This window comes from Zootoca vivipara, chromosome Z1 (assembly GCF_965207765.1).
Source record: "Zootoca vivipara chromosome Z1, rZooViv2.hap1.1, whole genome shotgun sequence".
Taxonomy (NCBI): Eukaryota; Metazoa; Chordata; class Lepidosauria; order Squamata; family Lacertidae; genus Zootoca; species Zootoca vivipara.
Genome location: NC_142583.1, coordinates 38,654,143 through 38,669,546, shown reverse-complemented (window position 1 = coordinate 38,669,546; position 15,404 = coordinate 38,654,143). Strand labels below are relative to the sequence as shown.

Genomic DNA, 15,404 nt, shown 5'->3' with positions numbered 1-15,404 from the left:
CTCTATCTGAAATACCACTTGACTCCAACTGTCAGTCACCCTTGTGCCAGAGAGCCAAAGGGAAGTTTACTCTGGTCTCTGCCATCCACTGGGGGGTTTGTTCCACCTTCTGTCTCCTAGGAAGAACATCATAGCAAGGGAAAGACCAGATCAGCCTCATCTATCACTGCTACAGGGAGTTCCCTGCCAGAAAGAAATCTCTTAACTGCCAGTTGCCCTGCAGATGTGAAGGGAAGAACACTCTGGCCTTTGCCATCAGTCAGAGAGCTGCTGGGTCAGTCGCAGCACCTTAATCCAGGCAAGGCCACCCACATAGGAAGATCTGCCTGACTCTAAGTGGATATAAATGCCTGGTTATGACTCAACACCTTGTTCTGGCACTGTCAAACTGACATACTTCTTCCACTTTTTCCCTCAGTTCGTGTGTCCTGACTTTTCATTTGTAAGCCTGACAGCAGAAGCCACAGGTTGTTTTTTTAAAACTGATGTGAGCAACTTTGGGAGAGAATATTTGTCTGAAAAGTGGTCTAAGAACATAATAACAATACTACTACTACAGTGGTGCCTCGCAAGACGAATTTAATTCATTCTGTGAGTCAATTCGTTTTGCGAAAATTTCGTCTTGCAAATCCCATAGGAATGCATTGAATTTTTTAAAAACTTTTTTTGCCCATAGGAACGCATTAATTGAATTTCAATGCATTCCTATGGGAAACCGCGATTCGCTAGACGAATTTTTCACAAAATTAATTCGTCTTGCGAGGCAACCTCCGATCGCAAAACCTATTCATCTAGCGAAAAATTCGTCTAACAGGGCATTCGTCTAGCGAGGTACCACTGTACTAATATGCAAGAGCAACAAACCCTCATCTATGCCATTGATAAGCAGCAGCTTTAGGACAAACGAAAGGAAGTATCTCTTATTCCAACATATAACCAACCTATGAAACTCATTGTCACAGGACTGGGGTAGTATATAGACCACAACACTAGCAATGGCTACTAACTACAATTTTCATAAGCAAAGTTTCCTAGATGATGCAGATTGTGTATCATGCCCTTCCTGTGAACTTGGCTCCAGTGTCTAGTTGGCTACTGTTGGGAGTGTTAATGATCTGGGATGCTGCCCCTGCGAGACTTATTGCAGGAACGGATTCTTCTCCTAAGGGTCCTCTTCACTTTGGAACCTTCTTCCCTCCTTTCAGCTGAGCCCTTGTAGGTCCTTTGGTTCTTCTCATTCGAGGAAAACTCATAGAATCAAGAAGCTGTCTTATTCCAAATCAGACCATTTGCCTACCTCAGGAGATGTCAATGGTGACTAGCAGTGGCTCTCCAGGATTTCAGACAGGATAGGAGTCTTTTCCAGCCTCACTTGGAGATGCTTAGGATTGAACCTAGGACCTTCTGGCATGCAAAGAATATGCTGTAGCACTGAGCTACACCCCCCTATACATAATGAATACACCTGAGGGAAGGCAGGGAGAGAAGACAGAATAAAGGTATCTCAGTCTCCCTTCCCTGGTCCCGTCACCACCAGTGATGACTCTTTATGGCAGCCTTTTTGAGGGCATAGGAATTTACTAGCTTGTTCTCTGAGAACCTCTGGGACATAACGAAACATGTGTGGTGTATGCCAAGTATACACCACTCAGCCCTAATGAAAACTGGTTTTGTATCCTTGCGGCAAATTTATGGAACTGTGACAGGATTTATTTCACCCAAGGCAAATGATTCTTTCCTAATTTTACAAATAAAGATAGTGAAAGTTTTCATGACTATAGCATCCTTAAAAAAAAAATATTTGACAACCAGACAGAAGCTTGAGCTCTTGCAGTTCGGTTGATATCAAGCTATGAGCTCACCCGGTGAGTTTAATTTGATCTTCCTTTGGTAATACAGTACTGTGATGCTTTGTTAATGCATTTTGACGGGCTCACATATCATATATTAACCTTCCACATTTGCAAGGAACATGGATTTAACCCACTGGCTAATAATACCACTTATGCACATGGAAAGGGGAAGAGAGGGGACAGGAACTTAAGTTTTGCATGTATGCCAAGGCTTTACATCAGCACGTGGCAGAGCTGGGCAAACATTGAGTGTCCAGAGCGTCCACTGCAGCTGATGCCAGCACCCCTTTTTATTTATTTGAATTAGCAGGCAGAAAATAACTATGCTCTCTGCCAGAGTTTTGCTTTTGCTACCTGCCCTGCTTCCCCACCAGCTCAGAGCATGCTGAAGTCAGTATTTAGTTATACATATGCCTTTTGTCAAAAAACAGCAAGAAAACCACCAGCTGCATTGTGTCCTCTTCCAAAGAACCAAAGTTTCTTCTCTGGATTCCATGCAAGATTTTTGGACAATTGTGCAACATACACAGGAGTCTGGAATTTGCCCTACCACATTTTCAGCTGAAGTTAATGTCAGGTTACAGCAACATTAAGATGTCCTGGCAGGCAGTCAATGCTCTTTTCTTGCTAGGTAAATTACAGATGGTGATCACATCCTGCCTCCTTAAAAGTTAGAAAGAGCTGGCTGGTATGCAACAATGAAATAAATAAAATAAACATTTCAGTAGCAAAGCCCTTTTGAGAGGGTTTCTAAAGGGATGAAAGGATTTAAATTGTACAGGTTGACAGAAATAGCAAAGTGCTTATTTATACAGACAGAAAATTAAAAGCAGAAAGTCCAGTTCCAGTTCCTTTCAGTTTGTTAGCCACTATGGAAATATTTTGAGATTTTTTTGGGATGAGGCAGAACTTCAATTGAAAAGCTGAAAATACATAATGTTTTGTTCATGATCTTGTGCTTCTGGTAATTGTAAGGGCAATTATATATGCTAACCTCTCCTCCACCCCACTCTGCCCAAGCCCCAACAACCCCAGAGTGACCTAATACCTAAAGGTTTACTTGCCATAGTAGCAAGCAATATTTATCCTATCATGACAAAACTGCAGCTGAATTTGTGTAGGTAGAAAAGCAACCCAATGAGCCTGGGATAAAGTAAATGTTTCCAGAACTCTATGTGCTGAGGAACATCCCTTTTCATAGTAGTTTTCTAGGGTTTATGACTTGCTGACCATAGAAGACTATGGGTGAAATCCAATGTTGCATAAGTGGAAGTCTATTCTGCTTGCATGCAGTCACCATTGGATGTCAACCTACAACAATGTGCACTGCAATGTTCTTCAATTCTTGGAAATAATAATTAATGTTTTTTTTTCTAGCTGAAGAATCCAACCCCAGTTAATTCTAATTAGCATTAATTCATGCTAAGTTAAATACATTTTATTTTCAAGGCTTATATGACTGGTGTCTTATATTTTCAAAGCCGATGACTTCTGATATACTTTGTTTCAGGATTTGTGATGCTTCCACTTGATGTATCTGAACACAACTAGGATTTTTCAATCACAATATCTGAACTTTACTGTTACTAAAAACATAATGTCCCATACCTGGTACTGTTGTCCTTCCATGAACAGCAGTCTCATTAGACAGGAGATCTTTTGAGTTGGAAGTGAATGGTGATTGTCTAAATGTATCTTCAGGGAAAAAAGGGCTAAGGAAAAGAACGATTTGTTTTCTTTTAAGCTGACATAATAATAATTAGAGAGAGAACATCACAGTAATGCACAATTAAATACGTTCTAATTACAATGTTACAATGAAAATTGCTTTTGAAACTCAAAGACTACCCTTTGGAACAAAATTTCAGTTGTTTTACAAAATGAATTGATCATCACTACTGAATCCTGTACTGTTATCTACGCTGCATACCATGTATCAAAACCGAAAAACTGGAGCTTTTCATAAAATATACTTTGGAGAAAGAGACAAACAATAGTGGCTTGGGAGGTGAGACAGAGTTACTCTCCTGCTATTGGCATCACTTCTGCTTACTGGGTGGTGCAAGGCAATGTAGGGGGGGCACCAGTGGAAGTGGTAGATTGACCATGCCACTGCACCTACCCAATCCCGACCTTGCTGCCATCCCATCACCATCCAGGTAAGTTGCAGTGACCCCAGTGGCAGGTAGGTGGCCCACAACCACCACATGGGCCTCCCCTGAAGTTAAAAGTCAAAAGCCCTCAATGCTAATAATGCAATTTTGATGCATGGCCTCTATGTTTTCCCAGCTATTCCTTAATGAAGAACCACCATCTTTCGCTGGCTAGGGTTAGGATTAGAAAAGCAGCATTAGCAGAGGCATTTTAAGGAGACATGCATGTTCCTGAAGCCCAGTGATGTTTGTGCAAAGGAATTTCAGGACATGGCACAGTATATCAGGTTTTATGGAGTGCCACATTTCAAAGAGCTCACAGTTCAGACATATGTTCCAGCAGCATGTCCAAGCCAAGTTAATCCAGCTGGTGTAGATACAGTAAATGTCAGTATGAAGACTGACACATCCTGTCTGAATATTCTTCTATAGGGAGGACAATGCTTCTCCCCCATCCTGAGTGGCGCTTAGTGGGAGACTGATTTTCTCAGGAAAATGTATCACTGGAGGAGCCTAAATGAAGCTAAGCATTCTCCTTACAGTTATTCCCCTCATCTCTGGCTGAGCCAATACATTCTGTTTCCTAGGCAAGGAAGTTGTTTAGGTTGCGACAGGAAGACCTCGGAGCTCTAGGACTACAAACTGAGAAGCTGTGTGCCTTTTTACACAACTTATTTACTGACGGAGGGAAAATCAGCTCATGTTCAACCCAACAAGTAAAACTTGGTTCCTGCATGCAAAAGTTTTTGTGTGGATAAATTGACCCGAGCTATAGCTGGAATGATGGACTAAAATGATGGACAGGACTTCACAACAGAAGAGACAGTGGTGTAGTGGTTAGAGTGTTGGACTAGGACCTATGAAACCAGGAATCAAACCCCCACTCAGTCATAAAGCTCACTGGGTTACCTTGGGACAACCACAGTCTCTCAGCCTAACCTACCTCACAGGGTTATTGTGAGGATTTGATAGGGAGGAGAAGCATCACGTACACAACTTTATGCTCTTTGGAGGAAAGGAATTTTAAAATTAAACAAAAATAAAGGAATAAATAAATGGTTCAGAAAGAATTGATAATTCTCTTTGGTATACTGTACCCAAGTGTTTGGGGTGTTCAGCAGCTGGATTTCTACTCATGATTGGGGGTCTACCTGCATGCTACTTTTGAGGACAATCAAGTCCCATATAATATTGCATGTTACTGGAGCATGGGTGCCCTGAGGCGCACTGTTTGCCTGTTTGTTTACACATGTGCTGAGGTTTCGCTGGGTGTTGTCATTTGCCAGCCTCCCACTTCCAATTTGTTTCCATCAGCCCACAGGAAAGAACGCAGCCTGCCTTTTGTGCAGAACCCCTCTTGCACGAAACAGCTACATTAAAAATAAAAATTGCCCTTGCAGATAGATGAGGTGGAAAGCAGGAGGAAAGCAAGTGGTAGCCTTTCATGCAAGGGATCCAAAATCTAAGGTGTAGACCCACGAAGGCCCAGCAGACACAACCACCATGGGCATTAATGACCTAGAAGGGACACAGCCTTGGTTGACAAGACTTGCAAGGACACCTGGGAAACTACAGTGCTGCCTTGTTCTGCTAAATAAGAATAAGCAGAGGCAATGGCATGGGCCGCTGCTTTTTCCTTTTCTAGGTTTTGCTGAATCTAGAAGAGGCACCGATGAACTGAAGTGAGATCTCAAGGAAAGACCAGGGACAAGAGAAATCACTGCACTTTGGAACAATTCTGCAATAATCAAGCATGACAGAGGCCAGAGGTGAAGAGGGACCAAGAGAGTGAGGTTTCATATCCAATGTGAGTCTCTATTACAGGAAGTAGGTACAGAGAATGTCTTTTTCCCTTTCTGCTGTAGTTAATAATCCTATGATTTATAAGCACATCAGAAATGTATCAACGCTGCTGCTGTTGATTTATTGCCTTAGCTGCCCTAATACTATGAGCTTATTGATTGAATTAATTTTTAATCACATGTCAAACAGAAATATATCAGCTTATCAAATAGATAGCATGGGCATGATCATGCCAAAGTTAAGCATTTTTTTTTAAAAAAAACATTCCCCTGATTTCTGTGGGAAATATTTAGGTATGAGATCAATGAGATTTAGAAGGGCATAACTTTGGTTTGATTACACCATGTACGATTCTCCATCTGATACACTGCAGCATTTCAAAATCTGAAATAACATTCCCACTACACCAATGCCAAGTACCTGCCATGTTATAGGATGCTTTATCTGTATGGCCTTTGCAGAGTGCCCATTCAACACGCCAGTGGAGTGGGCCAATGGAACAGAAAAACACCAGGTAGTTCTATGTAGGGTCAGTTCCTTTTACTGACAGAATAATGCAGTTCTACAGCTTTTAAGTTACATTCCGTTGTAATATACTGTACAGTCCTTCCAGCAGCATACAGTCACCTTGCAGTGCCCCAAACAGAATAGACTTTGGCCAAGAGCAAACTTGCTTCAACCACAAGTGTATTTATACAAGTGCTGAGTCACTCTCACATGCTTGCTGAGTCACTCTCACGTTTAACTAGGTGCATGTGCAGGTCAAACACACCCAAAATTAACCAGCTAAATTAACTAAACCCTTTGACCTTTTTCCTTTGCATGCATAAAGCCCTTATACATCAACTTATCATGCTCTAACATGTATGCTGCTTACCTAGTTGTAGTTGTGATGGTGTTATCCTTAGAGTGATTGTGCTCTTTGCTCACTTTTTCTGCAGAGATATAAATTATTATTTTTAATTAGTCAAAACGAACAAAAGTATTTCCTTTAAAAGTTCTAGTTCTGGCCATTTTCAGCTGAGGAAAATCTTATTTGTATGGATTTATTCACTTATTATCCAAATGTCCTCTCGAACCTCTCATTTAAATTGTAAAACATGCATCAGCGTTTCCTTGCTGAAAAATTCCCCTATTCAATTTTCAATGAATTTTTGGCATCTATGTGCTTTCCTTATAAATTTTCTTGAATACTATGGGAAGCAAATAAATTGGCAAAAGGAAAACAATGTGCCTTGGCGTTAGAACAAATGACTGCAAGGAAACTATTCCTGTATTATTTAGAGACCTGGAAAGAAGCAGTTATCTGTGGCTTATGGCACCCACTGTAAGTAAGATATATGTCTCATGTCACACATACAGAGGTGGGGAAAGAAAAAAATCAAGTGTCATGCATGCTTAATTTTTCCTCTAGGCAATGTAGGAATAGGTTTTTGCCCAGGTAATTAATTGCTTTTTTGGAATGGAACTCCTTTCTAGTTTGTCATTAAGTATATTCAACTGATGGCATAAACTATTTCAGTCTTCCTGGAACTCAAATTTAAACTCTCCACATCCAGTTCAAATGTTATAATCTTGCTGTGACTCATAACTTTATTGTTCAAAAGGAAAGAAGTTATGTGCCCATGGTTTTCCACTGAGTGCCACAGGTTCAACAGGGCAGAAAGGACCACAGGATATGCTGCTGAACCTTTAAGAACAGAACAGTGGCGCATGAAAAGACCTGGTACCACACAGATACTGGCAGTAAAATTGTGTTGATCAGTAATGCAGAGAGGCTATATGGTTTAGTGGTTAGAGTGTTGGACCTAGAACCTGAGAGCTGAAATCCCCACTTGACCATGAAGCTCACTGGGTGACCTTGGGCAGTCACCATCTCTTGGCCTAACCTACCTCATAGGGTTATTGTGAGGATAAAATGGGGAGGGTGAGAATCATGTATGCCACCTTGAGCTTCTTGGGAGGAAAGGTGGGATATAAATGTAATAATCAATAAACTAAAATTAAAAAGCAAACTTACAGCCTGAATACAATAAAGGCAACCCCATTATGCATATTCAATATGTGTGTGGCCGCACATACACACATCATGACAAATCGAGAAGTGACCCAAAATCATCATAAAAATGTCACAAAATGGGGGGCGGGCGGGGGGTTTGCAGACCTTTTCAATGGGTGTTTAAAATATAAGCAATTTCACTGACATGAGCAGTGCCTTGGAACATAACCCCTGAGTAAACGGGGAGCTGCTTGTAGGACTTTCTTTCAAGGATGCTTTTAGGATTGCACCATAAGTCTCCAGCTAATCTGCAACAGTGTTTTTTAATTTTTGCTACTGCAATACTTACAAAGCTATTTTTCTAGATATGAAAGCTTTATCAGAAGCACATTTACTCATAAAAAGCCACACTGCATTTAAAAGGACTTACAGTACCATCTTACACACATCTACTCAGAAGTAAGTCCAATGAATGGGACTAAGTTCTCGGGTAATTGTGTTTAACTGGGGTAGGCAATATGGCACCCTCAAGGTTTCCATTGGTCATGCTGGCTACGGCAGATGGCAGTAGACCAACAATATCCGGTGCTCACCATTTTGGCTGCCCGTGGTGTACAGAATTGCAGCCTTAAGGTCCTAGTAAGGACTTCAGCCTCAGTTCAACACTTTCAAATTCATAATTTAACAAAAACGAGGAAAGTAGACTGTAGGTATCCAACTACTTTATTTACCTGACAACTGAAAAAGTAGCTCTGAAGCCATCTTCACTGATATATCTTGGCTGAAGAGGTTTCTCTCAGGAAGCACTCGCCCTTCTGGTATCTTTTGTATGTGTTCAGTTATCTCTTGCCTGAGTAAAGTGCTATAACTGATGTTTTGGCTAGGTGAAACTGAGGCTTGGGAATCATGAATATCAACTTCCATGGGCTCTTCTTTGATCTTTATTATTTGAGATTCCTTGCAACTTTCTGCTGCAAAGAGAAGAAAACAAAACAAAGCACCACAAGATTGATTATTATTCATCTATTTAACATTTAAAATGTAAGGTTAGGCTATACAAGTCTTACATATTATTTTGCAAGAACAACAGTACCACGCATCACTACTAACTTCACATATTACCCAGCATTAAAAGAATGACTCAGGTAAGTCAAAGAACGACAGCACCTATTCGTTTGCTTGCACTGTAAGCATGCAGTGACAAAAATATTTACTGTCTGTTTTTTAAAAAAACATCCTGCATATTTTGGTAAAAATGAAAACTTTGAGAACTTGGAAACTCTGAAAGAAGAAATGCTTTTATAACAGAAACTGGCAACCATTAGGATCCATTGTTTTACAGAGTTACACTAACCATACTAACCAGTTTAAAACTCAATTCATTCATTCAGTGTCATAGGCATCTCACAACTAAAATGTATTTATTTACCAAACTTATCTGCTGATTTCCAGGCACAGTACTCAAATTGGATTTCGTTCTTGTTACTAATAATAGCCAAGAATCTCTCTCTCGCATGTATTAATAGGTTCAGTAAAGGATGTCCTGTAAAGTCAAAGGCGGTATTAGGGTAGTGTGACCGGTTTGGCCACACTGGGCAACATGCTACATGGGGTGCCACAACAATGTAGAACAGAGTGAGAGAAGTAAGGGGGGTTGGATTTTAGCATTGTACAGGGCGATGTTGAAATGTGAAAGCCCAAAGTCTGCCACTGGCAAAGTGCTAGGTAGATTGATGTGGTATACAAACAATAAAAGGAAACATGAGCAAATCTCTTTTGTCACCCCCACCAACTCATTCAATAGATAGGAATCAGATTTGTTTAAATTATAGCTATCCTGCACAATTAATCTTGGATCCCATCAGAATTTGTTTCCCTCCCCTCAACTATGTTTTCCCCTCAGTGTTTTAAGTCCTGTTCTTCATTCAAGGAAAGAACCACTTTTTCACTCCTGCCGCAGTTCTTGGACTGCTCTCTGTGGCTGAAAAAATGCTTTGGTTTTGAGTGCAGGTGAAGTGACCGTTTCCTTTTGAAGTATTCGCTGTCCTTCACTTCAAAGAGATGTCAAAGGTTGAACTTCAAGAGAACTTGACCAGGAGACAAAAAAGAAAAGCAAAAGGCGCCACCTTGAAAGGCAGGTGGTCTGCTCTGAGACGCAACTCTGCTTTTGAAACCCTCAACAAGGATCCGGCTCAGGATTCCTGTGGACGTTGTCAATTAAAAATAATTATAAAGGAACTGAGGAGGGTGGGAGAGGTAAAAAGGAAGATGAAAGTATGGAAGGACAAGAGGAAGGTACTGGCAGGAATGGGAATCAGGCTCTTCAAGCCTGGTGGTCACATTCTCTTCTGGGCAACCTCCTGGGCAACCACAAGCCAGTAGAATACAGAACCAGAGGAAAAAGTGGGAACAGCAACACACCTCTGATCCTCCATCCAGACAAGCCAAAAGCATTATCAGAGATCAAGGACACATTCTAGCTAGGTAAAAACACTCAAGAGGATGTGAAGCAAAGCTGGTGAGGGGTGAGGCAGAGGAATGTGGCAAGGGGAGAGTCCTGAGAGCTAGTCAGAAATGCTTGGAAGGCTACATTTGGCCCCCGGTCTTAAGGTTCTTCACCCCTGCCAAAGAGCTTCCATCAGTAAATCTGTCAGTTATTTATTCTTTGGGCAGAGCAGTACAAACTCTGGCTGGGAAGTAGCAGATCCACCACTGCATCCAAAGCCTTGCCACTTGCACCAGCTTAAGGGGTGTGTGCATGTGTGCTTAATATTTTTTGTTGTGCCAGTTGAGGGGCAAAGACTGGGACCCTTAATAGGGAACAGGTCAGCTTAGAATCCAGTAGATGCAACCCTGCTCTGCCTCATAACACCCTGTTTTGAGGTTTTTTATCCTGGCTACAGCAATAGTGTTCACTTTGCCACAGTTTATTTGGCTCTCCCAGCTGAGAGTTCCATGGACATGGAGCCCCACACCTGTGCACAAAACATCCGCTCCACCTAGATGTTGCAGGTGTTAGGATTACAGTTTTGGTCGCCAATTTCTTGTGCCCGGTGAAATAGCTATGGAACCAGCCTGCTTATGCTCAATCTCTCAAACCACTGACTGTTCTCAGGGCAGGCAGGGTAACTTGTGCTATGTCACGATGTTCCCTGATCATTCTACAAAGTTGTGAAGAAACAATGGTGAAGGATTTGCCCGCAGAAATGTAAATGCCAGCAGAGGAGGAGGAGGAACTGGCTGTCATGACTCTTTTTAAGAAATGCTGGGGAAAGAATCATTATTTCAGCTTGGGGAGTCACTCGTACTCCATTATGTCAAAAGCAGTTGACAGATGAAATAGCACCATCATTTGTTTTACTGTTGCTGTGTGCCATGAAATTGTCCATCCATGTTGCCAATGCTTTACAATGTTGTGACCTGGTTTCAAGGCTGACTGGAAGGGGTCAAACACTAACAGATCAGTTTGCTGTCCTTCTCCTGCTTGAGAACAGGTGATAAGCTGTAGGATAGCCAATTAATCTCACGAGCTTCAAGCAGAAGAGACAGTCGCTGTTTGCGTCACCTCCTTCTATCTTCCTCCTAGAGAAAGATGAAGTATGCAGAAAACGAAATGGGGAAGGCTGCACATATTTCTTGCGACAGAAAGGTGCAGAATAGGGCTCAACTAGCTGTTGGGAATCTCAATGTTATAAGCACAATGAAAGAGAATTGGTTGCCCTGCTACTGACAAGACTGAGCAGTTTAATTGGATGGTGCATACACACACACACGCCATCTTTTAAGTTGTAATTCTGAAAACTAGAGAGGGAAGGTTTTTCTTCTCCTTTGCATCTGTTACCCAACAGCATTGGTGTGTGGAAATTCTCTGAATGAAACTTCAGTCAGTGAAATTCTCAGTTTGCCTTCCACAGCTGAAGCCTTAATTTTATGTTTCCAACTACATGAGCTCATCACACAACCAGATGCATGAAGCAGAGGGATTCTGTGTAGGTTTTAATTTGGGGAGCAGCATATTAGTTAGTGTAAACGTTCCTTGATAATTGAGGTATTATAAGTTCACTAAGCTCTTCTTCCAGGGCAAGGGAGATCACTCTTATAAATGAGGCCTAGTTAGGGTTGCTTCACACATGGCCTAAACAGAAGCATCTTCCATGTAGGTAGGTGTGGGGAACCTTCTTCAGCCTGAGCAAAACATTCCCAGGAGGCTATCTAGTCCTCCTGAGGGCTATCTCGTCCAACCCCCTGCAGTGCAGGAATCTCAACTAAAGCATCCATGACAGATAGTCATCCAACCTCTGCTTAAAAACCTCCAAGGAAGTAGAGTCCATAACCTCCCTAGGGAGTCCATCCCACTGCTGAACAGCTCTTACTGTCAGAAAGCTCTTCCTGATGTTTAGCTGGAACCTTCTTTCTTATAACTTTAAGCCATTGCTTTGAGTTCTACCTCAGGAGCAGGAAAAAACAAGCTTGCTCCATCTTCCATGTGACAGCCCTTTAGATACTTGAAGGCGGCTCCCAGTCTTCTCTTTTCCGGGCTAAACATACCCGACTCCCTCCTTCATAAGGCTTGGTTTCTAGCTTCTCAACATCCTTAAATTGTGGCCTTATATCTTGTTGCTCCACCCTCTTCATTTCTTTGCGTGTTCTGGAAGACCAGGGAGGAGGGGAGCTGGTCGCAGAAGGAGGGGATTCTTCAGCAGCCTGCCTCTTGGTCCCCCTCTTCTTCTGTCTCTGAGCCTGGACTGCCCTCTGCCACAGCCTCTTCCTGCTCACTAAACCCTGTTGCCTCTTCAGCTTCCAACACCTCCTCCTCCCAGTCTGTTCCTTCTTCTCCCTCTAACCACGCATCATTGTCCCACCACCAATTCCCTGGCTCTGAGCCTTCTTCCCTTGGGGGTTTCCCAGCTGGTGCCCCCCACCGCTCCTCTGTGTCCAGCCAGTCCATGACATCTAGCTACCCCTCCCAGTATACATGGATTTTGTATATAGCAGAGGTATCGGTGATGTGTGACATAGCTCCTAATCCTGTATTTGAAATAATAAGGCACTGTACAGTTTTGGGACCCTACTGTTTTCTTTGAGATGAGGTTCACCGTCACTTCACCTCTGCCCCAATGAAGCCAGTAACATGCTTATTTGCTACTTTCATTCATTTCCATTTTTATTCTCACCCATCTGCTGAATGTCAAGCTAAGGCACACATTTTGTTATGAAAGATGTGATGTTTAAGAACATGACTTGAGATAAATGGCACAGCATCCCCTTAACTACATAGCCTTTGCATTTAGCTTCCGGGGGGGGGGGGATTGCATTTTCCTACATAACGGAATCAGGTTCACAAAGGAACCATCTTAAGCCTAATCATAAAAGTAACAACTCCAAATGATGTGCAGTCTGATCCTATCACCTGTCAACAATCCCACTGAGTTCAATGGAACTCACTTGTACAGGATTGCAGCCTTTTAGTTGTCAGTTGCTGGGAATCACAAATGCACTCAAATCCTGTTTATGGTTGGTCACTGTGAGAACTAGATGGGCTTTTGGCCTTATGTTCTAGCCCCTTAAAAAAATCAATTTCTAGTTTGCTTTGGTATTCATGTGGGAATGAGGAAGGATATTCACTGTATTTTGAGATACTTTTTTTTTAAAACGACCAAAACAACACATTTACTGTACTTAGTACCAAATACAGCAGATACTAGAAAAACAAAACAAAAACACACAAACAAACTGGTGTTCTGCCTGTCCTTTGTTTTGACAGTAGTTGACTTTAAAACACTGCATGGATATTGATAAAACTGCCGTATTTTGAAGCTCATTTATTTATTGCAAACTTAAATACTTTTCTTTTGAATTCTCAGGTTAGTAATGTAATACAGGTTCCCCCCACCCCCGCTACTGTATTGCTATTTCCTTCCCTGTGATTGTCTCTCAGCAGGACTGAGGGTGAAGGGTAAACCTCCCAAACGCTGTGCTTTAAGAATGAACTTGGCTCTTCAGAGGTATGCACTGGGTATCTTTATCTATGAAAATCTCAGATAACAGAGAGAACAAATGTGTTCTTCAGATGTCTGACCTCTAGAGTTCCGGCACTGGACTCCAAATTTAGGTGCAGGAGTCAAGATGACCTTCGTTGCTCAGCCTCTCTTTCGAAACATTCTTTCTATTTCTGTTTCTGCTCCCTGCACAGTTTAATCCTCTGCTCTGCTAACACTTCTGGCTAGCGCACATGGACATGACCGAGGTATGGAAAACGTGTAATGACACCGTATATTCCTTTTACTCATTGACCGTTCCAGATTTTCACACGCAGGAAACGCTGCTATATATTTAAAACCTGATCTTCACATGCAGCAGAATGAGATGGAAACAAACTGGTAAAATCCTGAGGTAACAAAAGTAGACTGTACAACCCACACTGCAAGTGAGATGCAGTTTTAAAATTATACTGCCCAGTTGGACCCCTCAGGGCATACCATCATAGTGAACACACAGAGCCAGCCCTACTATTAGGCAGAGTGAAGTGCTTGCTTCAGGCAACTGATTTTGGGTGTAATGAAAAGACACAAATTTTTATTGAATTTATTATTATTGTGTTTTTACCTCAGGAAGGGATGCTTGCCAGAGTTTCTGCCTCAGGTGGCAAAATTACTTGGTCAGTCTTGGGCACTATATAACTTGATGGCGCCATGGTAATGGTGTCTTTTGTGGTATTGCCTCAGGCAGCAAATGCCCTGGGGCAGCCTTGTTTGGAACAGGCCTCATTTCTTTTCTCTTCTATTTCTATTTCAACAACTTGTTAAGTACAAGTTTTAGTCAGAAAGGTAAAAATGTGCAAATCTTCTAGTCACCTCACAACAAAGAAAGCAAGCAGAAAAAGAGGGCTCTTCAAAGTGAAGTGTCTGCCATTTCACAATAAATTCTAATTAAGTGCCCATTATTTTTCACCATCAAGCAAGGCATTAGACAGTTAATCTGGCAAGAATGCTGGCGTTTTCTTGACAGGTTGTGCTTGGAGCGTGTGAGGAGATGTGAAGCAGGCAATAGTGAATGGATTGCCAAATGGTGGCAGGAGATGAGGGAGCCTTGACTGTAGTGACCCAAACTCAGCCGCCATTTCCCTTGGCAGAGGCAACAGCTTTCCAGAAGGCTGAGCTTTTGCCATCTCAGAGTGGAGGCCCATGTATTAAGACTTTGTGGGCACAGATCACCCAACTAGAGTTAGTGAGCACCAGTGGTACCATTTTCATGGTGCCTGACATCCCAGTTGTTCCATTTTCACCCACAAAATCCAACTATGAAAATATTAACTTATTTGGTAATTTACAGTAGCCTGGATAGATTTCAAAAGTCTAGCAATTCCATGTATAGGCAGCCTGTGGTCTTCAGTCAGGTTCCAATTTTGTGATAGAAGGTTAATAATAATAATGAGCTGTACAGTGGTGCCTCGCAAGACAAATTTAATTTATTCTGTGCGTCAATTCATTTTGTGAAAAATTCGTCTTGTGAATGCCATAGGAATGCGTTGAATTCCCCCCCCATAGGAACACATTAATTGAATTTCAATGCATTCCTTTGGGAAACCACAAATTT

The 15,404-nt window shown here is 41.9% G+C and overlaps 1 protein-coding gene across 6 annotated transcripts in view; it reads right to left on the bottom strand.

The window, feature by feature from the left end:
- ZNF827 (zinc finger protein 827) overlaps positions 1 to 15,404 on the bottom strand; it is a 109,501-nt gene that overhangs the window by 25,790 nt on the left and 68,307 nt on the right. For 5 of the 6 annotated variants that reach the window (XM_035111673.3, XM_088660268.1, XM_088660267.1 and 2 more), the window contains exons 6-8: positions 8,540 to 8,779; positions 6,687 to 6,744; positions 3,462 to 3,565 (exon numbers count right to left, since the gene is read on the bottom strand). In XM_035111673.3, coding sequence (XP_034967564.3) covers positions 3,462 to 3,565; positions 6,687 to 6,744; positions 8,540 to 8,779 — 402 coding nt within the window. The remainder of the gene's footprint in view (positions 1 to 3,461; positions 3,566 to 6,686; positions 6,745 to 8,539; positions 8,780 to 15,404) is intronic. The other variant, XM_088660265.1, reaches the window with a different exon arrangement.